This window comes from Gobius niger (genome assembly GCF_951799975.1).
Source record: "Gobius niger genome assembly, chromosome: 16".
Classification (NCBI taxonomy): Eukaryota; Metazoa; Chordata; class Actinopteri; order Gobiiformes; family Gobiidae; genus Gobius; species Gobius niger.
The window spans coordinates 5,691,849-5,719,639 of NC_136867.1; the positions used below are offsets into that span (position 1 = coordinate 5,691,849).

At 40.8% G+C, this 27,791-nt stretch overlaps 1 protein-coding gene across 2 annotated transcripts in view; it reads right to left on the reverse strand.

The window, feature by feature from the left end:
• The window catches only part of fermt2 (FERM domain containing kindlin 2), a 108,088-nt gene that overhangs the window by 58,870 nt on the left and 21,427 nt on the right, over nt 1-27,791 (reverse strand). For both annotated transcript variants that reach the window (XM_079573241.1, XM_079573240.1), the window contains exon 2: nt 6,269-6,502. In XM_079573241.1, the coding sequence (XP_079429367.1) occupies nt 6,269-6,502 (234 nt within the window). The remainder of the gene's footprint in view (nt 1-6,268; nt 6,503-27,791) is intronic.

The window sequence follows — 27,791 nt, forward strand, 5'->3', positions numbered from 1 at the left end:
GATGGAGCCTGTCCGGGCTGGAATGTGACAGTGTACAGCTGCTGTGTGGGGCGAGTGGGACCGAGCAGAGCTGTGCTGGACTTTGAACTTGGTGTGCTTGGCAATTTAGAAGAACAAATACAGTTATTCTTGGTGAAAATATACAGAGCTTATCCAATTTTAAGGCTCTGTACCCAATTTGTGCTTGTTTACAAACGGTCTAAGAGGGAGCTGGTTCAAACATCCCCGTTTTTCCCTTGGATGAGTTTACTGTATAAGCCCGTTTTGTAACATTCAATATCTCCATTGTACATCCAATTACACCATGGAGATATATCTCTTTTTCACTCAGACTTGGCTGTAAATACTGCTTTAGTAGATAGCTTTGCCCATTAGCCTGTTAACTTCTTCTTCGTGATTCCATTAGTGTGTATTGGGGCCTCCGACCCGTAGGCAGTGAAGTTGCAATTGTAGTTTTCTGGCCAGGGACACCAGGGTGAGATGAAAGACCCTCCAATCATCCCATCAACACTTGTATCACCCCCAGAGGGACTTAGTTCTTCTTTAAAACACTACAAAAAGTAAATATCAAGCATTGGCTTAAATGACTTGAATTGAGGAAATGTATCTTGTTTTGAGCGGTTTTCACTCATTCAGACACTTTTCCTGATCGGACCAAGTTTGCTTTGCTTGTTTGAGGACATTTCAGACCAGTTCTAAGGTAAATCTCGCTTGAAATAAGAAAGTAAAATTGCCAAAGAGATAAGACCAATTTTCTTTCCCCATTGGCAAAGGAAATGACCTGAAATAAGGACGAAATGTATTGAAACGAGTCAGAAACATCTCAGAACAAGTGAAATAATCTCGGACAAATGCCCAAGAACTTCTTAACTAGTCAAAACAACTAAAATTTGGATTATTGTGCTCAAATTGAGATGTTTATACTGATCTAGTTAATTACTTTTTTCAGTGAATACATTTCTGTATGCTTTGAAATAATAGGTGCAAAAAGTGCCTAAATGAAGGCCGTTAACTGGAGCCGACTGCAGCCCAATAACCATGAGATGCATCTGCGACTGAAGGGCTTCAAAAACAAAAAGTCTTTAAAGGCCTTGCCTCCTTGAGCCACAGAACTGTCTGGACTTTGGAGAGAGACCAAACATGGGACATTGAAAGGTGAATAAAGTTTTCTTCTCTGGTGGTCCTGATGGTTTCCAACGTTACGCTCGTCACAAGCAGATCCACCTGAGATGATTGCTGCGAGCCACAGAGAGGGGGCGCCATGATGATCTGGTGTTTTTTCCTTCAGTGGAACAGTGAAGCTTCAGGTAGTGAAGGGCAAAGGTCAAACTGGCTCTGTGCAGATGTTACAGAGAGCATCCCTCCACTGTGGGAACCACTGGTTATTGGGATGCAGTCAGCTCCAGTAACGGCCTTCATTCGGGTCGAGGATCGTCCAGCCAATCGGATACTCCGGCTCTGTGCTGGGGACATTTTTGTGGCTCTTCTACATGACTTTTTTGCCCCATAACCCTCAGCATCTTTTGAGACCTTCTAAATGACTTTGTCCCACCTCAGCAGTGATGGTGCACCAGTGTTAATTTCATCGATTAAAATATTTAGTCTTAATTTTAGTGATATTTTTTTTATTATGACCAGAGAGCAGTGAACAGAATTGCCCATTGGGATGAATAAAGTTGTTTTGATTTGATTTGATTTGATTTGATATTTTTGACGACTAAAATTGGACTAAAACTAAATTAAAACTTTCTCATGAGACTAAAACTCTGACTAAAATGTCCAGATATTTTAGTCGACTAAAATAAGACTAAATAAAAATGAAAAGGAGAGACTAAAATCATCCAAACTTGTATTGACCGTCTGAAAGAGCCTCAGATCATGTAAATTCACTGCCAAATGAACAGGTTTGTGCTCCATGAAGTCGAGGACCTTGATTAAATATGATTATAATGAATATTATAAATATAAGTCGACTAAATTAGTCTTAATTTTAGCCGACTAAAACTAGACTAAAATTTAAAAGTTTTTTTTTAACAAAATCTTGACTAAAATTAAATTACATTTTAGTCAAAAGACTAAGACTAAAACTACAGTAAAATATGTTAACACTGTTAACACAAAATTAACACTGTGGTGAACTGCGAGAGGCTCTGCTGATGCAGCTCAATAACCCCAACACTTTCAATACAATTTTTGGTTTTTTTGTCTTTGCCATGAAAGTGTGAATACCAGACAGACAATGACATTTTTGCACAGATTTGACCTTTTAAAGTCATGTGGTCCTCAACTTCTGATCAGCTGCAGACCATTTCAGTTTGCTCAATTTATTACATTGAAGTTCTACTCTGAACCTTGTTAAGATCCAACCATCCAAAAAAATGTGCCGTTCTTCAGCTGGTTTTAAACTTTTGATCAGGACTGTATCTTTAAACCTGAGCTTGTGTTTTCCATTCATAACTAGCAGGTGTGTTCTGCTCCCGCGTGATAAAAGGGTTTGCAGGTAGGCCACTCCCTGCTTGTAACTTCTCACTGGGAGTAGACAGAAGGTAGGTTGAGGAGCTAGAGGTCAGGAAAGGTCAGGAAAAGTGGGTGTGTGTTTCACTCAGGGGTCATGGGGTTCAAATGCTTTTCACATCAGACCCGTCTCTGGTAGGACCGTGTGGAGCCGGTGGAAAGAGCGCGACTGTCCTTGCGGTCTGAAAATTCTGAATTTCGTTTCTGTGTCAGGACTTAAACTAAATATGGCTCCAGATTATTAAGGTCGTGTTTACCAAGCACACAGTGAGGCATAGAGGAGGGAGGGGGGGGCGAGCGGTCAGGGACACAGGGCGCAGAGTGTGTTTTATAAACACCGAGGCTGGAGGGATAGAACGCACCGGGTCACCGGGAGGTGGACTTTGTTTAGTGTTCTGCAACTTGTCCAAAAATGTGCTGTGGAGGAGTTTAGCTTCCCTTCACTAAAACATTATCATGGAATTAAACTAAGCAAAGTGTCTTCTTTTATATTCGTGCTTCAAAGGTGCGTTTTATTGGCGAGAGGGCGTCTCCGGGAGGCGTCGTCCGCTCAGATCGAAGTATCTGACTGAGCATCGACATCCGACTGCCCATCTTTACCAAACCTAAGAAGATGTTTAACCTCAGAGCACAGGCATGAGCTTTTCCACAGTTACTGCTGTGTTTGTAGGACATTGTCTCATTCCTTGGCTTTTTGACGTTTGAAAAAGTGACTTGAGTTCAGAAATATATACAAATCTATAATCCTATCTTTACAATGTGTTGAACAAACTTTGAAAATAATTAGGGCTGAAACAACTCATCGATAAATTGACAACTAATCGATTACTGAAATAGTCGGCAACTATCTTAGTAATTGATTAATCTTTTCCTGATTCACACAGACTCAAATAGAGCAAAAATGACATGAACGTTGTATGAATGTGTATTTTTGATGAAAATGTACCTTGCTTTTATAGTTAGGGTTTTGTCTGTGTCTCATCCAATCAGAAAGCAGAATTAGCACCAAGAGCCTCCAACAAACATTCACTTTAAGTTTACTCCATCAACACCTCAAGCAGCGCCACTTACGGACTATACGAAGTATATATTATGTATTTTCCTCCCCCTACATGTTCCAGCCATGTCCTAATGTGTAGAATGAGCTCAGACCTGTTCACCACAACTGCCTCTAAAATCCTGCACTGTCACTCAGAAAGTTGTTAATTCGGGTCCGAAGTGCCGTCATGCACGAGCTTAATATAGAAGCTGCAGTTACACGTGTGACCTGAGGTGGCAGTAGTGAGTATAAAATGAGCAACTTGTATATAGCCCCTTTAATGTAATTTAAAAAAAATTACAAAAATACCATTTTCATACACCATTCAGAGCAGATTCATCGTATACATAATGGGTAGATTAATCGTTTACAAAAATAATCGTAAGTTGCAGCCTTAAAAACAATTGAGTAGTAAGTTTGAGCATGTCAAAGTTTGGAAGTTTACAAAGCTCTGACACTACAAATAGACACCTACTCTTAACTAGCTTCACCAACTCAGTCTCTTGTTTAAGTAATCTACAGTGCCTTTAAGTAATTAAAGCCAGTAGACCTGATTGTATTATATCATTATTTTACACTGTGCATCTAATTAGACCCCTCCTGGAACCGCCACCTTAACGTGGTGGAGGGGTTTGAGCACCCGCATGATCCTGGAGCTCTGTTGTTGGGGGCTTCGTGCCCCTGGTAGGGTCTCCCATGGCAAACAGGTCCCCGGTGACGGGTCAGACAAAGAGCGGTTCAGAAGCCCCTTATAAGAGACCAACAGGCCCGGTTAGAACCATGAGGCCGTCCTCTTGTGGACCCACCACCTGCAGGAGGAGCCATAGGGGGCGGGTGCAATGTGATTCCACAACCCGGCAACAGACAAGTGGAAGAAGATGGATGGATGGATCTAATTAGAAAAATTCTCCATCAATCTAATACATTTTCAGGCAGGTTTTCTAGCAACGAATTTGGCTGCTGCAAATATGTTAGCAATGAGCTTAAACCACCACTAATATTTGTGTTTATTAGCTTCCTCTTTCATTGTTTAATGTAAAAAAATCAGGTATAGGTCCTTTAAGTCCTTTGTTATTTCATCCTCGCAAACATTTCCCCCTAAACATGAAACAAGCCGCTAAACAAACAACAGACCAGACTCATAAACTGAACGAAAGGGTTCCAACATTATCCACACTATTGATCCAGAACTATAAAAAATCTCTATAAATCTCACACAGTTTCCACGTTGCACTTACTGAACCCTTTGCAGACGTCAGACCCGGCCGTAAAGACACAGCAGTGGGCAGGGGCGGACTGGGACTGAAAAACAGCCCTGGACTCTGACCAGCCTGGCCCAAATTAATGTAAATGTGACACTTACCAGCCACCTTAACGGAGCGCATTTTCTCCAGCTCGGCTTTACCCAAATCTAAAAGCTTCTCGACTGGAGAGCAACAACGCAACGCCTCGTTTGAAAGCCAAGACCTACAAGAGTGATTCTAACTTTTTGTCAAGTCGCCGCATTTTTTATCATATTTTTACTTTTTTGTGGCTTTTTGTTGTGCTTTTGTCACTTTTATATTGTGTTTTTGTCACATTTTTTCTATCATTTTTTGTTATGCTTTCGTCACGTTTTTGTGGCCTTTTCGTCGCTTTGTTGTGGTGTTTTTGCACATTTTTGTTTTCTTTTCATCCTCTTTTTTTTGTCGCTGTTTTGACACTTTTCTTTTTAGCTTTTAGATTTGGGTAAAGCTCAGTTAACCCCTTAACTCCCGCCTGAACCGAGCACATTTTCTCCAGCTTTAACCCCCAGTCCAAAAGCTTCTGGAAAAAAAGGTGTGAAAATAGCGATAAAACTGAGACGAAAACAAGGATGAAAATGTGATAAAAGTGTGAAAAAATGGACGAAAAAGTGACAATTGAGAAAAAATTGACAAAAATTGACAAAAATTTGACAAAAAAATGGACAAAAAATTGACAAAAATTGACAAAAATTTGACAAACAAGTGAGAAAAAATGGACGAAAAATGGACAAAAAATGGACCAAAAAATTGACAAAAAATGGACAAAAATTGGACAAACAAGTGAGAAAAAATTGACGAAAAATTGACAAAAAATGGACAAAAAATGGACAAAAAAATTGACAAAAAATTGACAAAAATTGACAAAAAATTGACAAACTAGTGAGAAAAAATTGACGGAAAATTGAGGAAAAAATTGACAAAAAATTGACAAAAAAATTGACAAAAAAGTCACGAAAATTAGACAAAAATTAGATGACTGCCCAACAAAAAAAAAGTGATGAAAAAAAATTTAGTTTTGTAGATCTTAGCTTTCAAATGAGGTGTTACACTGGCCTACAGGATTTTGGTAAAGCTGAACTGGAGAAAATGCTCTCGGTTCAGGCGGGAGTTAAGAGGTTAAGGTGGCCCTAGAGCCAGTGGCCCTTCTGTGCTCTTCTAGAATGGACATATGGCCAGTCCGCCCCTGGCAGTGGGAGGAGCTGGCTTTGACCTCCACGTGGTACATGAAGAAAACAATCTGCTAAAGAATCACTGACCACAGCCATTCAATTATACTGTACATAAGGGCAAAGTCCCACTTCAGCTCTTGGGATATGGAGCTCTCCCTATGTCACTAATATACTAAAATTCATACATAGATTTTTTTCCCTCTAGGCGTAAAACATGATCAAACACAACATAACGAGTTGAGAAAACCCGCTGCACTCACTGAAGGTCTTGCAGATGTCCGACACGTTCTTGAAGACGCGGTCGGAGAAGTTGACTTTGACCTTCATGTGCTTCATGTTGGGCAGCTGCAGGCGCAGGAGCTTGTGCTGGGGGGTGAAGAGCAGCCTGGCGTCCGCTTGGATCCCGTACTTGTCCAGCGTCCAGTGGGTCTTCAGCAGCCACGTCTTCTTCTTCTCCCACCACAGGGCGTGATCCGACCAGTCCTTCTTCATTTCTGCGGACAGCGACAACAGAGGGGGGGGGTTTAGACAGCCGTAATATCACTGACAGGGCATGCGAGGCGGAATAAAGGACGACTCGAGGTCCAATCACATTTGAAGTCCCGTTTTCTGCACATTTACCAACACACGAGGATCACATTCTCTTTAAGGCTACTGCAGGTGAATAGGGGGAAAAAATTATATTTACAGATATCAATTTGAAACTTTTGCTGTAGGTCACTGGCATAAATGTAAGAAAAAAATACATTGCAAGTTTTCTGTCATTTTATCTTTTCATATAAGAACAAGGTGTTTTATGCCTAAAAATGCCCCAAATTTCCCATCTTTTCGGTGACGAGATCTGAATAATGGATATAATAGAGCTACATTCAAATTTATGGTTTCATTTTATTGATGAATGAGTTGCCAAGACTTTTTCAGAGGGGATTTTGGATTTCTTGTTTAGTTTTAAAATAAGCTGTTTTTTTAGTGGAAAAATTTGCAAAAATGTAATTTTCGCCTTATTTTTTGACATTCAAAACTCAATAAATGGGGCTTGGGGATTAGATAATAAAAAATCCCTCTGAAAAAATCTTCCAAATATTGTTCAGTCCAAGGCTGGAAAATGTGAAGTCTTTAGGTCCGACTGACGTGGACATAGTGTCGCCACGATGACAGAAAACTGTGTTTTGAGAAAAAGGCACTTGAAATTGTGTTCTCCCATATAAGTCTATGGGGGAACATTGAATCAGCGCAATATTTAAACATGTTATTGTGAAGATTAGTCATATTTTCTGTTTCCGGGTGAAAGCTTGTATGTTCAGAGACCAATTTGGCCCAAAACCTGAAAACTGAAAAAATTGAGTTTTGCCTGTAGTGTCTCCCCTTAAGCAATTGTGAATCGATATATTTTTAATACAATCTAGCGGCTGAGGGAAACTACTTCCTAATGGTCCTATTTCATTCTTTATTCAGGCTTTTACAACTACTTTATACTTCTTGGCGTTGACATTTTCAATTAGAGGTCGACCGATATGGGTTTTTCTAAGGCCGATGCCAATTTGGGGGGATTTTTATTGGCCGAGGCGGAGATGCAAAGCCGATAAATGTTCCGAATGTCTCATCTATGAGCCTGCGCATGATGCTTCTGAACTGTAACAATGTGTCAGTGCTAAACTGGGACAGCAGGGGGCGCTTTACTCGGGATTTATTTTGGAGATTCATGTTTAGAAGATGCTTCAGAGTGAGCAGCAGATTCCAAAAACATAATAAAACAAATAAAAGTCATACAATGGGGTGTGGCCGAGCTGAAGGGGAAGAAAACCTCACCATTTTTCACTGTTTTTAGACGTTTTCTGGCGGATTATGAGCAGATTTATCGCACACAAAGTCAAGTTCCAGGTGAATGTCTTTGCAAAGCCAGTTGTTCAGTAGAAGCAGAAAAACAGAACTCGTTAGCATCGCTTCTCTAACGTTAGCATACGCAGCATGAAGCTAGCATAGCTTCCTGGTTAGCATTGTCCGTTTTGATTTATGGGCTTTTGAACCACTTTACTTTCCTCTCTATGTCTCTTTTTCTTTATTTAGTAGAAAAAATATATATTTTAATTCAGCTTTTGTTAACCTCTTAACTCCCGCCTGAACCGAGAGTATCTTTTTCCTCACGTCATCAGATTTTTTTTCCATCATTTTCAACTCATTTTTGTAACTTTTTGTCATTTTTTTGCCATTTTTTTGTCAAATTTGTATCACATTTTTGTCATTTTTTTGTCACATTTCTGTCATTTTTTTGTCACATTTTTGTCATTTTTTGTCAAATTTTTATCACATTTTTTTGTCATTTTTTCGTGCATTTTTTGTCAATTTCTTGTGACATTTTTGCCACTTTTTTTGTCAATTTTTTATCAAATTTTTGTCATTTTTTTGTCAAATTTCTGACATTTTTTTGTCACATTTTTGTCAATTGTTTGTAATTTTTTTGTCACATTTCTGACATTTTTTTGGTCACATTTTTGTCATTTTTTGTCACATTTTCATCACATTTTTGTCAATGTTTTCTCACTTTTATGTCACATTTCCATCATTGTTTTGGTCTCAGTTTTGTTGCTATTTTCACAGCTTTTTTCCAGAAGCTTTTGGACTGGGGTAAAGCCAAACTGGAGAAAATGTGTTCGGTTCAGGTGGGAGTTAAGGGGTTAAAGTAATGGTGGAGAAATGGGAGAAAGTTAAGGTTTTTTCCTCCTTTGTTTCCCCCTCATGCATTTGCAAAGATGCCGTCTGCGTCTAAACATCAGAGTGTGGGCTGAGTGGGGAAGAGGAGATGGACCGAGCGTGGAGGAACACTGAAACATGCTCCATAACCTGACATGGCCTTCTCATTTAAGTCTACGCAAGGTTCCAGGCCGACCACTGAAGAGCCCAGTTCAGTTCGGGCCGTGGAATGCGTGGGAGGAGCTGATGGGAGTGTGAAAGACGTGCGTGCTTGTGTGACATTGTGAGGTATCAAGTTCGACTGTCCCTCTTTGTTCAAGGCTCATCTGCAGAGCGCTCGAGCCACTCGAGAATACCCCGAAACGTCCCATTACTCCCGGGCCTCAGCTCATCGGGAACAATGGACACCGGGACTCTCACGCGAAAGAGGCCGGTACAAACGCTCCAGGAACGTGACTTATGTGGCATCAAAGGTTTATGTCCTTTGAACGTTGTGTATAAGGTAGTACCCTCAGTATTGGCTGTCAGTCGAATTTGAATCAGAATTGAATTTTTTTGTCTTACAGATATACCACATCGTTGCTACTACTGCTGCTAAGCTAATCGAAACATCTTTGGTAGGGCTGGGCAATTAATCAGCCCTAATCTTTACAACAGTTTCTTGTAGGGCTGTGCAATTAATCGAAATTCGATTACGATTTTGATTACAATAGTAAACGATTACAAAATTAGCATAATCGCAAAAAATCGATTATAATTGTTGTTTTTTAAATGTTTTTTTTTTTCTTCAATTTTTTAATTTTGGATTTTTGTCACTTTTTTGCTGGATTTTTGTCTTTTTTCTGCTGGATTTTTGTCTTTTTTTGAAGGATTTTTGTCTTTTTTTGATGGATTTTTGTCTTTTTTTGATGGATTTTTGTCTTTTTAATGGATTTTTGTCTTTTTAATGGATTTTTGTCACTTATTTGCTGGATTTTTGTCACTTTTTTGATGGATTTTTGTCACTTTTTTGCTGAATTTTTGTCTTTTTTCTGCTGGATTTTTGTCTTTTTTTGCTGGATTTTTGTCATTTTTTTTGCTGGATTTTTGTCACATCGCGTTTAGTCTGAATGCAGTATAACAGCAACAGGAAGTGCGCTATGACACAGACAGTGTCATTTTTTATCACAGCGCCACTCAGTGGAGGACATTTTGGGAGAGCAGAACACCCGAATTTAGCACCCTGGTTGGGAAACGCTGATCTAAAGTAAAATCTCAACATTTTGCTATAGATACAGACGGCATCTCTGGAATCGGCCATATATGGTCATGTTTGAATACAGTTAAGGGGGAAAACAATTTAATCTAAACGTTCTCTAATTATTCAAAAACTACTTTAACAAATGCTGAATTATGAAGCAAAGTTGTTCAACAGCCCATAAATACATAAAAAAACAGAGAATGCTAACATGATGCTACATGTTAGCATCGTGCTAATGCTAACACTAGCTATAGCCTGATATGACTGCTGTTTTTTCACTTCTACTGAACGATCTGCTGTGAGAAAATATCCATATGGACCCGATTTACACATGACTTTATTTGTATGTGATAAATAAGTTCATATTCCACCAGATAATGGCTAAAAAGAGTGAAAACTGGTGTTTCCCTGAAGATTCTATTTTCCCCCTCGGTGAGGCCACGCCCCCTTCTATGACGAGATGCCGTCTGTATCTATATCAAATGCTAAATTCAAAATTTCTTACAAAGGCACAGACCTGCAATAGACGTCCAACTTGGGAAACCATTGCAATATTATCATAAAAAAGACTATATTAAATCAAAAAGATTGGATCAGATGGGTTATATGTGAAAAGATCGGATCACACATCCTAAACCGTTCTCCCCAGCCTCAATAAACCCAGTAGCAGTGTCAATCTGTACGGGCAATCCCCCGATGACCTCTCCTCGTCCGTCAATCAAACGCTACCATAGCAACCGCCGCCTCAGAGTGTTTTTCCTGGGCTGACCTTCACCTCAGCGAGGGGCGCCCATGTGTGTTAGGCCACAGGCTGCGTGAATGGGATTAAGCCCAAAAGGAAACGCGACCACGGGGCAAAGTCGGTAAAGAGGAAAGACTTCGGCGATTAGCACAGCGTCCGCTAGCGTCTAAATGCAAATGCCATTGTGGAGTGTGAAAGGGGGCTTGTTTGGCTAGCTGTTAGCCTCGCCTGCGTTAACTGCAGGGGTAAACACTGCGGGGAAAATAGACCCGAGCTTTCTTTTCTGGAGGGGTGTCTGAAGCAGCGACGGGGGGGGGGGGGGGGGGGGGTCCGGCTGTCAGCGCGCCGCTTTGATGCCTCAGCTGTGCTCGACATGGCTTCATTGCCGGGATTAGAGAAACTGTTACTTTAAAGGCGTGGCATTCTCCCAAATCAACTTTTTTTTTAGACAATTTTACTTGATGAAAATGCAACAAAAGAGCGACAGAGACTTGACAGAAACGAACAACCTTAATAATTTAATGCTTTAATGTTTTCTTTAGTCCAGTCGAGATCGAAACTACTGCAGCCACGACAAACACGTCTCATGTTTTCAAGATATTAAAGCCATTCCGTTTCGCAGCACACTGTGGTTAATCTAATTATAAGGAGCAAAAGGGGAAAATTGAAAATCGGTCCAAATGTATTTTTTTAAATGCTGGTCACGTTTTTTCCTCCGACAACCAGTAATTTGGACGCTTCGCAGCAGAGCAAAGGAGTGTGAACTAAGCTCTGTAGTAACTGTACATGAGTCTGTTAAAAATATACATACAAGGGGGCGTGGCCTAGCCGAGGGGGAGAAAACCTCTCATCTGGCAGACAATAAACATGTTGACCACACACCAATAAAGTCAAGCCAATATCGGGTCCATGTGGATGTTTTCTCACAGCAAATTGTTCAGAGGAAGCAAAAAACAGCACTCGTTAGCATCGCTTTGCTAAGGTTAGCATACGCAGCGTGAAGCTAGCACAGCTTCCTGTTGGCGTTGTTCGTTTTTTTGTCTCTGTATCTTTATTTAGTTGAAAAATATATCCATAATTCAGCTTATACGGGCATTTTCAATCGCCATAGACTTTGTCGCGCCTTTGTCGATCCAGTGTGGCATTCATTGTTCATCAAGATCTTCATCTCCAGCACATGATCCCAAGGATTCTAAATAGGGTTAAGCTCTGGGCTGCGTCTGAAACCATTAAATCATATCCTCTAAGCACTAACACTAGTGGCTTATGGGATGGCACATAGCTCCTAATCACCGGTTAGTTAGCACCAGAGGTCCCTATGCTAAAGTGGCCATGATAGTTAGCACGAGAGGTCCCTATGCTAAAATGGCCATGATGGTTAGCACCAGAGGTCCCTATGCTAAAGTGGCCATGATAGTTAGCACGAGAGGTCCCTATGCTAAAGTGGCCATGATAGTTAGCACGAGAGGTCCCTATGCTAAAGTGGCCATGATAGTTAGCACCAGAGGTCCCTATGCTAAAGTGGCCATGATGGTTAGCACCAGAGGTCCCTATGCTAAAGTGGCCATGATAGTTAGCACGAGAGGTCCCTATGCTAAAGTGGCTATGATAGTTAGCATCAGAGGTCCCTATGCTAAAGTGGCCATGATAGTTAGCACCAGAGGTCCCTATGCTAAAGTGGCCATGATAGTTAGCATCAGAGGTCCCTATGCTAAAGTGGCCATGATAGTTAGCACGAGAGGTCCCTATGCTAAAGTGGCCATGATAGTTAGCACCAGAGGTCCCTATGCTAAAGTGGCTATGATAGTTAGCACCAGAGGTCCCTATGCTAAAGTGGCTATGATAGTTAGCACCAGAGGTCCCTATGCTAAAGTGGCTATGATAGTTAGCATCAGAGGTCCCTATGCTAAAGTGGCTATGATAGTTAGCATCAGAGGTCCCTATGCTAAAGTGGCTATGATAGTTAGCACCAGACGTCCCTATGCTAAAGTGACTATGATAGTTAGCATCTAGGCTCCTTTTCCTAACTACTTCCTAACTGACAGCACAATTCGGAAGCATCTTGTCATGGCGGACGCTGACGCACATCCGGTTTGCCGTAAGAGCGCTTACCAATCTGCTCGTTTCGGACGCAACCCTGGACTCTGTGAGCCTCATGAATCCTGGCATTGTCATCTTGGAATATGCCAGTTCCCTCAGAAAAGAGGAAATCCACTGATGGAATAGCCTGGTCATTTAGGATGTTCAGGTCGTCGCTGATCTCATTCTTGGGTGCACATAGTGTCGCAGAACCGAGACCTGACCAACTGCAACAGCCCCAGGTCAGATTAGCTACATCCAGGTGGTGACTTTTTTTGGTGTACCTTTTGCAAATGGAATACCCCGGAAAACCTGCTAACCCAGTAATATAGCACATAAACGTCAAAGCTAGACATGATATCCAAAATCCTACAGAGAAGTCATGACGTACATACGGTGTTTTGGCAGAAACCTGTTCTGCATTCTAACAGTCCCAGAGCGCATGTAGCCCATCTAGCATTGCCCTCGCCCGGCACTGTCCCGTCTGTCTGCACGCCCCGCCCCGCTTCCTCAAACTCCGCTTCCTTTCGCCTTGATTACACATCGACTTTGTATGTTGTGATTGGACCATGTAGCGTCCGCTGGGGTCCTTTCCGCAACGAGGTGGTAACTCAATCCGCTAAAAGGGAAGAGGAGGGGGGGGGGGAGGGCGGCGTGGCTAAAAATAAAAGAAAATACGACTTGGCCGAGGCTGACGTAATGCCCGCTGAACGCTGGGCCTAAGTGATTGGGTGCATTAAACGGGGACCCGCGGATCCTCGGTCGGACAGGAGAAAGGGGGGTGGGGGGGTGCTTCATGACCTCCGCAGGAATTGAAAGACGATACTGCGAGATGCCGCGTGACGGTTCGGAGATTTGTAGCAGCGGCGCGTTCGTCTCCATCCATTAGCGGCATTAGCCCGGTTTGTTTATGCGAGCGGCCGCTAACAAGCCGGAGTCACGCGCGAGGTCTATCGAGATGACTGCGCGACATACTGGGCGGCTGATGAATATGGCTACAATGGAGAGTTGAGCATGGAGGAGTAGCGTAAATCATGGAATTAGAATGCAAGCACTGACGTAGTATGGCGAGTATAATTCATGTATTCGGGAGGGCCATGATACGCGTACTCTCACTGGGAAAACACATTAGCCTTGTTTTTGTCTAGAAAATATTCCTAGCAAATAAACAAAATCTGTTTTAAGCTCTCCTATTATCCAGTGAGCAGAGTAAAAATTAAACTTTGGAAACTGCTAGCTACCGGCAAACACGGATTTCTGTGTGACGTATGAGGTAGTGTAGGCTGGCGTTTTGAGAGTAATATAGGGTGTGGCTACTTACGAGCCATCCCATTCATCTCTTTGGTCTTTATTGGTTCTTGCAGCCATTACTTGTTCTTAGTAGTATTTTTATATTGTCCGTTTTATTTTTACAGCATCGGAAGTGCCGCCGTTAGCCACTTCCTGTTTCACGAGAGAAGAGAAAGAATCAGTTCTGAACCTGCCGAGCTGAGTCTTGTGCCAGCACAGCCTGTAAGTTTGTGAAAACTATACGTTTTACTGGTGTATGTTTAGTGCTAACTGCCACGAGTATTTGTTATGTTTAGATATGTGGATCTTCCCAATATATGCGTTTTATCTGACGTTAGCACGGGCGTTAGATAGCTGCTAGCTCCTGGCTAATGTTAGCTTGTTTACTTGCTCAGTTGTGTTTATTTGTGTTTTTAAGAGTCCAAGCAAGCGATTTTAGGGGTCATAGCATTTTATAGTTGTAAAATACTGCTTTCTTGTACATGTTTACATGTACATGTTTACATGTACAAGTCTACCTGAGTCTACATAGTGAGAGGGCAGAATAGACACCATTAAACGATAAGGCAGTATCGAAAAAAGTCAAAGTATCGAAAGCAGGTTTCAGCTCAAATAAATGATCCAAATTTAAAAGAAATTGTCTTTTATGGAATACATGAACATTATTGTTCTGTTTTCTGGTTCTAGATGAGAAATGTTTTAGTATAGGTAATAAGGTATTAAAAAAAGTATTGTTAAAGAGGAACGGCATCCAGCTGTAGTAAAGGGAGACGAGAGTTAATGATGAGGAAAGTCTATTTCCCACGATATATATATCCTATATATGCCCTTTAATTTTCAACAACAATGTATCCATAGACTTTTGAATTGGAGTTGTCGAACAGGAAAAACTGCCTAACTCACAAAATAGATTTCATTTTATAAAGGACGTTTTGGTGCACCGGCCCAAAAATAATATTAAAATATTCTAGCACTAGTACCATTTTGTTTGTTCTTAAACTTTGAATATGAAGGACTTTAAGAGAGCACGCTAGAGAAGACGGCCTGGCCAAACATGTCTGAATCATTACAAGCACAAATGGTCTCATTACAATTCAATGTCAGATGCAATATGGCTGATACACGGTTAATTCATTCAAGATCTCAAGCAAGTGAGTCGAGAAAACGCAATATTCCATAACGAAGCCAAGATGTCCAGAGATTATTACTAAGATCAAAACAGAACTAAGTTAGGACTGGACTGGTCTGTATCTCTCCACAGTCACAGTCACACAGATGCAATATTAGGACTAAGATCCAGGATAACTTTCTGAAGTCGCTCTCCAGGTACTGTGTGGGACAAATGTGATACGTGTGATAAAACCTAATAAAAAATACATCTTACACAAACCATGGTAGAATTATTTTACATGGACAGACATTCTATTTACTTGAAATTTTTGATCATTCAAACTAGCATTTGCTCAGTTAGAGGTCTTGTATGATTCTTGGCGCATCCTCTGTCGGCAGAAGTGGTAATTACACATGATAAAAACAAGATACGAGCTAGGGCTGCTCGATTATTGAAAAAATAATAATCACGATTATTTTTGTCATAATTGAAATCACGATTATTCAAACGATTATTTGTTGCCTTTAAAAAAATCCATCAAAAAAGTGACAAAAATCCATCAAAAAAATGACAAAAATCCATCAAAAAAGATACAAAAATCCATCAAAAAAATGACAAAAATCCATCAAAAAATTGACAAAAAAACATTAAAAAAATGACAAAAATCCATCAAAAAATTGACAAAAATCCATCAAAAAAAGACAAAAATCCAGCAAAAAATTGACAAAAATCAAAAAATTAAAAAATAAAACGTGAAAAAAAAATTGTTGAAAAAAAAAAACATTTGAAAAAAAATATATATAATCGATTTTTTGCGATTATGCTAATTTTGTAATCGTTTATTGTTGTAATCGAAATCGTAATCGAATTTCGATTAATTGCACAGCCCTAATACGAGCCACCATTTTAGCCAACGGTATGCTAACAAATCAACAGTGCCACGATACCCAGTTTGAAAGCAGAGCGGCTCAGAAAAGGTACATTGAAGGATTATGACAGTGCTTTGAAAATACAGGGGACACTTGAATGAACAGAAGGCTTAATAAAAGACTTTGTGGAAATGTCTCCATAAGTTACAACTTCAAGATGAACGCTAGCAACAATCATTTCAACAAACTACCACATCTATTTTACTGGGTGTTAGCACAAGTCTGGAAATAAAAACATTGCTAATCTCAAAATGATTGATGGTTCCCTGAGGAGGATGAAGCTGCTGTGCATTCAGGACCTCTTTTGGCGTGACTGTCAGCAATGTTTACATTCGAGGTAGCTCTGTTTATGAGAGAGGGCGGGGCCAGACGAGGAGGAATGGAGGATGACACGCTATAGTAAATAAGATATGGATCTCAACATGTGGATCAACACATTTTACTTTGAGTTACAAGAATATTCTTGGCCAACCTACCCACCTCTAGTCAGTAGGGGTTGACTATATATCGGGGCAGTACAATATCGGCCAATATCGGCAATCGGCCGATCAAATGCTGATATCTCCTGAAAGTGGTAAAGGCTTCCCATTTCTTGCTTTGGAAAGATGATCAGAGCTTTAAGATGAGCCCTCCCACAGCTCTTTAGGCCTCATGGGAGCTGAGAAACATTGTGTTGAATATCGGTCACAGGTTTGTACACCACAGATGGTATTTCATAGATTTTTACCTTGCATCTTTGCTTATAATTTCAGAACCATAAGACAGTGCTTCTCAACCTTTTGGAGCCGCGACCCCCTTTATAACAGTTAAAGGCGTTCGTGACCCCCCGCCCGGGTCACACTGTGAGAAATAGAAACATTAGCCACAGAATTCTTAAAAAAACAAAGAAAAAAACCAAATGGCTAAAACGAAAGTCATCAAACTACGAACAAATAATGGCACTCTGGTAAAAGAGCAAACAAATGCTACAGTAAGATATTAGAGAATATATGCGAATGAAAATATGGCTATTTTATCTAAATGATCTGGCGACCCCCCCAAATTTGTCTCCCGACCCCCAGGTTGAGAACCACTGCCATAAGTTCTTACGATAAGACTTAAGACATAAGACTTACCGTTTTTTGTTTTGGAATCTGGTGATTTCTGTCTTTCAAACAAGCTTCCTCTTGAGTACCATACACATCGCCCCCTGGTGTCACAGTTCAACAATGACGTGATTTTACAGCTCAGGGGCATCAACCAGAGAATTATAGAGAACATCGGCCGTGCATATCGGCCTCGGTCAATAAAAATCCCCCAAAACCGGCATCGGTCCCATATCGGTCAACCTGTACTAGCAAGGAAAAACTAGCTGGATGTTTTTTGGCCTATTTGGCACTCAACCTTTTGTCTTTGGGATGGCTAGCGACTTTACCACCCAAACAAGAATCTGAAAGGCCTTGAAATAAACATATGCTACCAGTTTGTGTAACTGAAGCACCCTCAGAACCCCATCTATTCTCAGTTCCGTTGGTCTCGACTGTCCTTATTACCATTCTGAACCACGCCGGCCGCAAAACTGGCCGATTTTAAAAGCACTTTTCAGCCGGATGACCTCGATGTGGCCGTGACACGCAGGCTTTGTCAATCCGGTCTCTTCGGGCTGATGAAAACGGCCCATTACAGCGGGCATTGCGTTACCGTGGCGACCGCGCACGCACGCCGCGGGGAGGTGTTACTCGGCGGAGGTGTTTTCATTCACAACAAAGGCCAGCGGGTTTATCGGTCTGCCGTGAGTCAAGGATAAATATAGGATGTAATATCGTGCCGGGTTATGGCTATTGTGTTGGTTTTGTTAACTGCGATGGATTCAATTGTACAATCGGTTTCCACAAGTGCAAACAAAGAGGCGATGACAGCGAACTGGAGATAAGACAGAGGAAGACGCATGTCCAGATGAAGATAGATTAAAAAAATACAACTTAAAAAGCATTCGTTTGCAGGCATTAAGGTAAAGATTCAAACACATCTTGATCGTCGTCTTACACATTGCTGGTTAGAAAGCGCTATAATGGTCTAAAATGGCTTCCTCGGGGGACGTCTTTACTTGTCAGAGCTCTGAGATGGAGTTAAAACACTGGCCTGGATTTTGGAAGAAAAGCACTTCCTGGTTGTGTGGGGCTATGGGAGGAGCTTAAGGTAAACAAGAGGAAGCAAGGAGAAGATTTGAAGATTACTCAAAGGACATTAAACCGCTTAACTCCCGCCTAAACCGAGAGGATCTTTTACCTCACGTCATCAGATTTTTTTTCCCATCATTTTTTGTTGGGCATTCAACTCATTTTTGTAACTTATTTGTCATTTTTTTTGTCATTTTTGTCACATTTTTGTAAAAAAATAAAAAATAAAATAAAAAAAAGTATCACATTTTTATCACATTTTTGTCATATTTTTGTACTTTTTTTGTACTTTTTTTCGTCAATTTTTTTGTCAATTTCTTGTGACATTTTTGTGACATTTTTGCCACTTTTTCATCAATTTTTCGTCACTTTTTTGTCACTTTTTTCTCCCTTTTTTCCCCCACATTTCCATCATTGTTTTCGTCTCAGTTTTGCTGCTATTTTCACAGCTTTTTTCCAGAGGCTTTTGGACTGGGGTCAAGCCAAACTGGAGAAAATGTGCTCGGTTCAGGTGGGAGTTAAGGGGTTAAAATGCGAAAAACACAAAGTGCTTTTCAAATTGACAAGAAAAACATAAGCACAAATGTATAATAACAGAAATGAAAAGGAGAAGCTGCTTTCAGGAAACTTTTCAGTCCAGGAAACTTTTCAGCGTTCATTAGCCTGCTCAATGTATCATTCCTATTGTCGTTAGCATTTAGCCAGCAAACACTGCAAATTATGAAAGATCCAGATGCTTTCAGCTTATGTCAGCCCATCGAGCATGTTTACGTGAGGCCAAAGCCGAGTCAGAAATCCTTTAGGAAAGTACAGACCTTAGATTCAACCTTAGGGTCGGATACATTTCCAGTGGCCACTGAACATCACCATGTCATATACAGAATTAATGATGAGACATTTCAAATCTCGCCTCTTTAATATAGGAACTAGTTTCTCCATTCATCTCCATTCATCAAATAGGTCTTGGAAGATGACGGCTAACCGGGGAAAACAAAGAGGAGAGAAATCTAAACTTTCTATAATTCCTCCAAAAGCACTTTAACAAACGCTGAATTACGAATATAGTTTTCTACCCAATAAAGATACAAAGACATGGAGAAGTTAAGATTTTTTTGAGGAGGTATCATTACAATATGGAGAAACACTCTAAAGTATCCTGACGAAAATGTGTCTTCAATGCGTCAAAAATGTGTCTTCAAGCTTCTTGTCATAGAAGGGGGCGTGGCCTCGCCGAGGGGAAAAATAGAATCTTTAGAGAAACACAATTTGCCGCTTTTTTTAGCCATTTTGGTGGAATATGATCTTATTTATCACATAAATAAAGTCAAGTGTAAATCGGGTCCATATGGATATTTTCTCACAGCAGATTGTTCCGCGAGCTAATAAGCATTTGCCCGATTCTAACATGAAGCATAAAGTTAGCATTCTCCGTTATTTATGTATGTATGGGTTGAACCACTTTGCTCCCCTCCATGTCTTTGTATTTTTATTTAGTAGAAATCTATATTCATAGAAAACTATATTCATATTTCAGCATTTGTTCAAGCATTTGTTCTGACAAGAACCAGGAAATACGACCATATTAGTCCAGTGCTCCGGTCTCTGCACCGGCTTCCTGTCACTCAGAGAATAGACTTTAAAACAGCTCTGCTTGTGTACAAGTCTTTTCATGGTTTAGCACCAAAGTCCATCTCTGACATGTCACAGCCGTATGAACCATCTCGGGCCCTGAGAACTTCAGGGAGGGGCCTCCTGGTGGTTCCCAGAGTCAATAATAAACACGGTGAGGCTGCGTTTCAGTTTCATGCAGCTAAAATCTGGAACAGTCTTCACGAGGATGTGAGACAGGCCTCGACTCTGACAATGTTCAAATCCAGGCTGAAAACAGTTCTTTTTGCCCGTGCATATGACTGAAAGTATTTTATCTGCACTCTCGCCATTTACTGTAATTGATTAATTTTATGTTGATGTTTTTATTGATTCTATTTCCTTTCTTGTATTTATGCAACTGTGAAGCACTTTGAATTGCCTTGTGTATGAATTGTGCTCTACAAATAAACTTTGTTTTGTTTGTTTGTTAACTGTATTGTCCACGTAGGGAAATTTGTTCTCTGCATTTAACCCATCCTTCGATGCCGCTGGGGCAACCCGTAAGGAGCAGTGGTCGACGACCGTGCCGCGCCCGGGGACCCATCTCCATGACGTGGAGCCAGGCTGGTGGTCAGAATCACCTGGCTGGAGGATTCACCTATTGCACATGTTTTTAGTTTTTAGTTAACTTGCCTTGCCTTTAGAATAATTAAAGAAAGTTTAGATTTATCTCCAAATTGTTTTCCCCCTTAACTGTTTTCAAACATGACCATATATGGGCCATTCCAGAGATGCCGTCTGTATCTATCTGCTGTGTAAGGTATAATGTTCTGTGCCAGGAGACAATCTCCAGATCTTGAACTGAGTTCATGGTCAAAAGAAGCAGGAGGATTGGCCTAATATGCATGTTTTGGGTTGACAAGAACACTAATCATTCAGCCAGGCCGGTATTGTTCTCTCATATCGCTACTTTAAAAAAAAAGAGAAAAAAAAGAAAAAAATGTGTCGATCTGCAGAGCGTTTTCTAATGGACCGGTCTACAAGCACAAGACCCGTTTGAACTCACTTGACTTCTTCAAAGTGGCCTTTTCCTGGCACTGCCCTGGCTCCCTCAGGTACAAAACACCATTAAACTCCACTCCGACAACTTCAGCCTGCTCTACATTCAAACTCTGCCAGTCGTCGCTACAGGCCACTTACTTCACATTAAATATGCAGGACGGGCAGAGTTTGGAAACAGCCAAAGAAAGCAGGCCTTTCACCTGGAGAGAAAAGGAGAGGACAGGACTTCCGAGTGCAGTTACTTAATGATGCCGGGGACGTGATGGAAATATCAGTTTACCCAAGTGAGGGCTGGAAACTGAGTGAATGTGAAGCGAAACAACACTCCAGATATGTTTATGGATGAAGATGTGACATTATTTATTCTTCCTTTTGCCAAAACCACCCAGAAGCGGATGGATATCTCAGTGGCTCAGTGGGGTCAAGCTGTGGAACTCCATGAAATACACAAATGTTTTTCAGTTTAAACGGCTATTTAAGGAAACAATAATGAAATCATATGAACTGGAAATTAAATGAAAGAAGAAGATTATTTGTTGTGATGTTCAAAACCTGCTTGTGGCATGTTTTGTACACTAGTTATTTTTTTGTGACTGATGTGTTCTTAAATCAGACCATCTTGAAAATGTTGCTTGTTTCTTTTGGAGAAAGGGGCACATACTATAATAATATAAGCTTGTCTTCTTCGTGCTCCTTTTTAATTGTCTGAGGATTTTTCTTCTTAGTGTTATTTTATGTATATTATATTATTTGCACATATTCAGAATGATTGAAATAAATAAAAAATGAAATGACATAACATGGGTTCAATTGCCAAATAAGTGGATCCGACAAGATGTGCGTTTTACAGGGTTTATAGGAGGAGAAGTCACATTTTCTTCTTTCTGATGCCATTTTACTGCCACAAAAGGCAACAAATCCAAGCATTTGTTATTTTTCTTGAGATTTGTGACCACTCTTCTAATAGAGAAATGAGGGGAACGTATTTCGGAAGTAAATTGGACACAACGGACTAGCCAAAAGCTGTATGGATACACCGATCTGATACTGGCGTCAGATATCGGAGCCGATACTGGAAAAAAATACTATTCTGTGTATCAGCTACAATTATATCATCACAATTATCAGATACTGAATCAACTTTGGTGTTTCGGCTGTCACCGCTTTAAAAAAAAAAACTTACACCAACTAGATGTAAGTGAATGTGGACACATGGACATGAACCTCATTTTCAAGGGCAGAACCTGGAGAATTCAGAGTTAGTTTTAACCTCAGCAAATGTATTTGTGATCACTGCAAAAAAAGTAGCAGCAGCAGTACACTGAGGCCAACGCCGACTCATCAGCCTTGATTAGTTGGCAGAAACTATGATTGGATCACCCAAAGCAATAAAATAAAATTGTTCACTGCTGGACCGGCCAAGTAATTATACTTTAGTTTATTTTAGTTAAAGAATAGCTGATCTAACATATTTGTAATGATCAGATCACTTTGGGAGTTGTTAATATTTATGCAACCTAAAAGCCTCCCAGGATATTCAGTGTACAAAAGTTCAGTGATCCTTGAGTAATGCTTTTAAATTGATTTATTAATAGATATTATTAATAAATTGCAAGAGAAGATAAAACTTTCTTGATCTTGCAATGAAGTAAAGATATTCACGATATCGTTTAATATTGGACATCTGCAGATGCTCAAACCCCCAGTATCGGTATCGGAAGCAAAAAAGCTGCATCTCTAAATATTAGTAAATGCTTTCCTCACCTCTCCATCTCAAGCTTCATGTTTTCATGGTGGAATAAAAGACCCATGCTGCATTTCATTCCTCTTTTTTTTAGAAATGGCTGCATAGCAAAGGGGAGCAAGAGGGGCGGGGTGGTGGGAGTGGCTTATGGGGCAGGAAGTGAAACTATTGGATATTCAGCTTCAACTGTTTTAGATCAATATTGCCCTTTCAAACCAACAAAGTGTGAGATTGAGATAAAGATGTGCTTGAGATGAACTCATTGACTGCCAATGACGTCTGTAGACATGAATTGAAATCCGAACGTTGACTGCCAATGACATCTATAGACGTCAATTAGGTTTTTCAATGGGAACAGCATGTCTGGTGTTCAAATCTTTGTTGTGCTGCCTAATGCCGCCACCTAGTACAAAAAGCTCATTTTCTCAGCTTTTTGGTCAGAAAACAGCATTTTGGGTGATTTCACCTATTTTCTACAGACGATTCTTTTTTATTCTTTGTTTTTTTTTTAGATGAAAGAAGAGAGTCTAATCTTTCTTTTAGTGGGTTTTGTGTTGACATAGACCTAGACCAACATTTTCTGTGGGTCTTGAAAAAACAGTCAAAATCCTGAAAAACCTCTGGCAGTGGGGAGCTCTCTGATTTGAAAATGGCTGGCAGTCAATGAGGTAATACTAAATACCGGCCAAAAAGCATAATATCCCGTCTTTAAAGCTTTTAATTACTTGATTTTGGGACACATCTTGGCTTAAAGCTTGAATAAAAGAATGCAATGCAGAAGCAGAGGTCGCCTTGTCTGCACAGTGTGGTCTTTGTTTGACAGTTTCGAGCTTGTTTTGAAACCAATTGGAACTTGTGCTCATTCTTCTTGCAAGAAACACCAGGAGTCTGCAGTAGGAATAACACCGGACCTTTAATAAGCCTTCTCGTTTAGCAGGACTGACTTCATTTGCAGTTTGTTAGCGAGCGCAGAGTTCCACAGTGCACGGCGGCGGCAGAGAGAGGCCATTACGGCAGGCCTCGGTGGGGATGGACACTTTATCTCCATCTATGTCATAACCCAAACAGAAAAACACAGGCCGCCCCCACCCATTTTCACAATTAGGTTTTATACACGGGGCCGGAGGGATAATGACATTAGCAGCGGGCTTTTCAGGGAGTTGGATCAATGCAGCAGATGTATTTATGTGCTCCGGCCTGGGCACATACGCTCGCTCCACGTCAGGCCTGGGACATGATGGTTCTGTGGGGACAAGATTCTGCCAAACTACTAATCGCAATCAAATATAAATCTGTTTTTGCTACAGGGAGTCTGATGAACCAACTCAACGACGACTCTTTTGCTAACTGGAATTGTTGGCAAAATGGACAAAAATTTCAAAGTGGTTAAGCTTTGTTAAGAGATCAACCGATAGGGGCTTTCCCTTTAAGAACATTGTTTCTTAAAATATGGAAATTGCATTATTTACATTCGGGTTTAAATAGTCCATTTGGTCAGGTCATCCTCCTCCTGCAAAGCCATTTTCAGCATTATCAACTAGAGCTGGGCCATATCATATGGTGCACGGTTTCACTGGTGTAAGAGACAATGTAATTTGCATGGGGCACTACAGCTTATTTTGACTGGAGTCAGGTCCTGAGATCACAGCTAATGCCCCGCCCAGCTCCAGCAGCAGAAACCTGACTGTGGAGGCTCCAAAATGAACATGAATGAAGCTTCATTTCTTAAGTAGCTCATCTTTACAAGGGGGAGGCTCGGGCTTTGTGTCATGGATGAACTCCAATGAAGCGTAGCCTACTAGCATTGCTTAGCGCCACTTCCAATAGCGGTAAACACTAATAATATCTCATTCATCTGTGGAGTCTTCATCCCGATCTCATGCAAGTCTCAGTCTGGCTCATCGATCTCTCGCTCTTTGGCGTGTGTGCGTAACTGCATGCTCTTGGTTGCCGTGGCACCGACAGCAGTGAAGAGACATCACGGTGAACACACTGTTCTTTTTTTTAAATGGCTCCTTCGAAAGGCGTGAAAAAAGCTTTCAATTCATTTACCCGACATTTTGTCTGGTGTCAATTATGTCGCCTAATATATCGTTATCATGATACGACTCTTTTATATCGGCCATATTAGTGTCATGTTGGCAGTAACCATGTTGCGCCAAATCTATTCAAATGGAAAGTGACAAACATTTTTGACGCATACTTGAAATGCCAATACAAAAGTATAGGTTGAATAAAAATGCTATACTTCTTTGTACCTTGATTGAACGAGTCGGTTACAGAAGCAACTTTACTCGTCAACACAAGTCCCGCAGTAACAGTAGACGGCTTTTTATGGCGTCAGATAACCATCTTTAAGTTGAGGGCGCAAATACAACATCAACGCGTGCATTACACAGGGATCGAGGGCGCAGGCACTAAAAGTGAGCACAAAAACTATAACAGAGGCTGATACGCACAGTGTTTGCATTTCAGCACGCTGCGCCCTCTAACAAAGTTTGGCCGCTCGGTTTTCTTCTTCACTCAGCGCGTTACGTCATCAGAATCAGGCTGACCAGTCGATCACAGATGTACAATGCAGATACAGTCTATGGACTGAACACGCAAACATACTGGATTTTTTACTCACAAAAAAAGGCTTTATTACATCCCAACAACTACGTATTGTAGCCGAGGAGTAGTTGAGAATATTTCATTTTAATCTTTAATCCTTGTAATATATAGATATGTTTGAGCAAATCTGTTCAATCACACTGCTCTGCTCGCACTGGCCAATCAGATTGCAGAACATGGACTTCCTTTTTTTGTCCAATCATCAACGTCATCATCATTTATCATCATTATTTGTATTTGTATTATTATTTTTAGTAGTAGTAGTAATAGTAGCAGTAGTAGTAGTAGTAGCATCATCTATTTTTTCACATTTTATTTATATTTATTTACTACTTTTATATTTTGAGGCAACGTATTAGGTCAAATACATCTGTTCAGTACAGACTGTTCTGTTGTTTACTATATCTGTGATCGACTGGTCAGCTTTAATCTGATGACTTAACGTGCTGAATGAAGAAGAAAACCGAGCGGTCAAACTTTGGAAGAGAGAGGGCGCAGTGGCTGAAATGCAAACCCCGGGCGTATGAAGACACATCAGCCTCTGTTATAGTTTTTGTGCTCACTTTTAGCGCCTGTGCCCTCGATCCCTGTGTAATGCACGCCTTGATGTTGTATTTGCGCCCTCAACTTAAAGATAGTTATCTGACGCCATAGCCGTTCTCTCCATAAAAGTGGGAGCTCAGATAAACACGGCGAGGCGGGCCGTGTCAGATGAACAGACCCTGGGCTAAAGCTAACAAAACCTGCAGATCAGCTTCCCTTTTCCCTCACAGGTGTGTGCCACATAACAACAATGGGCTGTGTCAACGTTGTTCTCCGCTACGGCTACAACAGAGGGTCAAAAAGCTGCCACGTTCCCAAAGGAGAATCACGCGATATTAACATTGTACTTCTGCAAAATAAAGTCATATTATAAGGTTGCACCACGTGACGGTTATTTTACTCCTCCAGTATTACAAACAGTTGTGGGATAAACTGACCGGCTACTCCACGGCCTGAGTCTGGTCTGGCTCGCACATCCCAGTGATGATTGCAGCAGTGATCATTATGCGTCTTCCGGCTGGGACAGGAAAGCTCGGGCCTGGGCAGGACTCACTCGGGCTAACTACTTCCTGTGGACAGATCTGAGCGAGGGATAACGCAGCCCGCCAAAACGCTCCCTCGTAACGGCACGGGAACATTTATGTAGTTTAATGGAGGTGAACGTAGTCAGACAGTGGTTCTTAAACTGTAGGTGCGTACTTCATTCACATCAATTAGACATGATATTTAATGTATCCAGTTGGCTGTAATACTTTAGGCTGCACATCCGATTTAGATAGAGCGAAATTGTACATGTATATTTGAATTTGTGTTTTTAGACACAGATTAGTCCTGATATGATCATGCTCTAGATCGCTTTTGAAACACACGAGAATCCATCTATTGCTGCTCCTCCCAACAACGCATTTGAATCTGAACCACCAGATTTGGGCCAATCACGTGACAGTACTGCCGTGAGAAGGCGGGTGTAACATTTGCTCACAACAAGCAGCCCTTTTACCTAAACAACAACAGAAAAATGTGAGGCATGCTGCTGCTACAGACTTACAAATAGGGCTGCACGATATTGAAGTAAGTTGTGATACGCCTGTGCAATACTGCAATAACGATATTGCGATATTTCAACCATTTCAACTTATTAGAATGTTTCATTCTTAATAGACACGAATTGTAAGAAACTATTTTTTTCAGCAAATTGTGTCAAAACAAGACTTTAAAGGAGCTAGATGCAAGTTGGCCATTTTATACTCACTACTGCCACCTCAGGTCTCACGTGTAACTGCAGGTTCTATATTAAGCTTGTGCATGACGGCACTTCGGACCCGAATTAAAACCATTTTGAGTGACAGTGCAGGATTTTAGAGGCAGTTGTGGTGAATAAGTCTTGGGCTCATTCTACACATTAGGACAATGTTGGAACATGGGGGGAAATACAGAATTTTGACATTTTTAAACTCTGTATAAAATCTGTATGTCCCTTTAACCTCTTAACTCCCGCCTGAACCGAGAGCATTTTCTCCAGTTCAGCTTTACCCAAATCCTGTAGGCCAGTGTAACACCTCGTTTGAAAGCTAAGATCAACAAAACTCATCTAAATGGATCCTTTTCCTCACATCATCAGATTTTTGTCCATCGTTTTTTGGCGATTTTTTGTCTTTTATTTGGTCGTTTTTTGGCACTTTTTTGTCAAAGTTTTCTCACTTCTTTGTCACATCATCATTGTTTTCGTCTCAGTTCTGTCGCTATTTTCACACCTTTTTTCCAGAAGCTTTTGAGTTTGCAAAACAATGTCTCAGTCTGATGAGGACTTGAATGATGTTACGATATATTGTGGCTTCCCCCTAAACGGATATTGCATCATTACATTACGATTTCTTTTGCAATATATTGCACAGCCCCCCTCACAAACACACGTGTACTTACAAACAGACTAAACATTACATGGATTTGCGGTTTGTTGCTGTGACACTTGGCTGTGATTGGCTAAAAC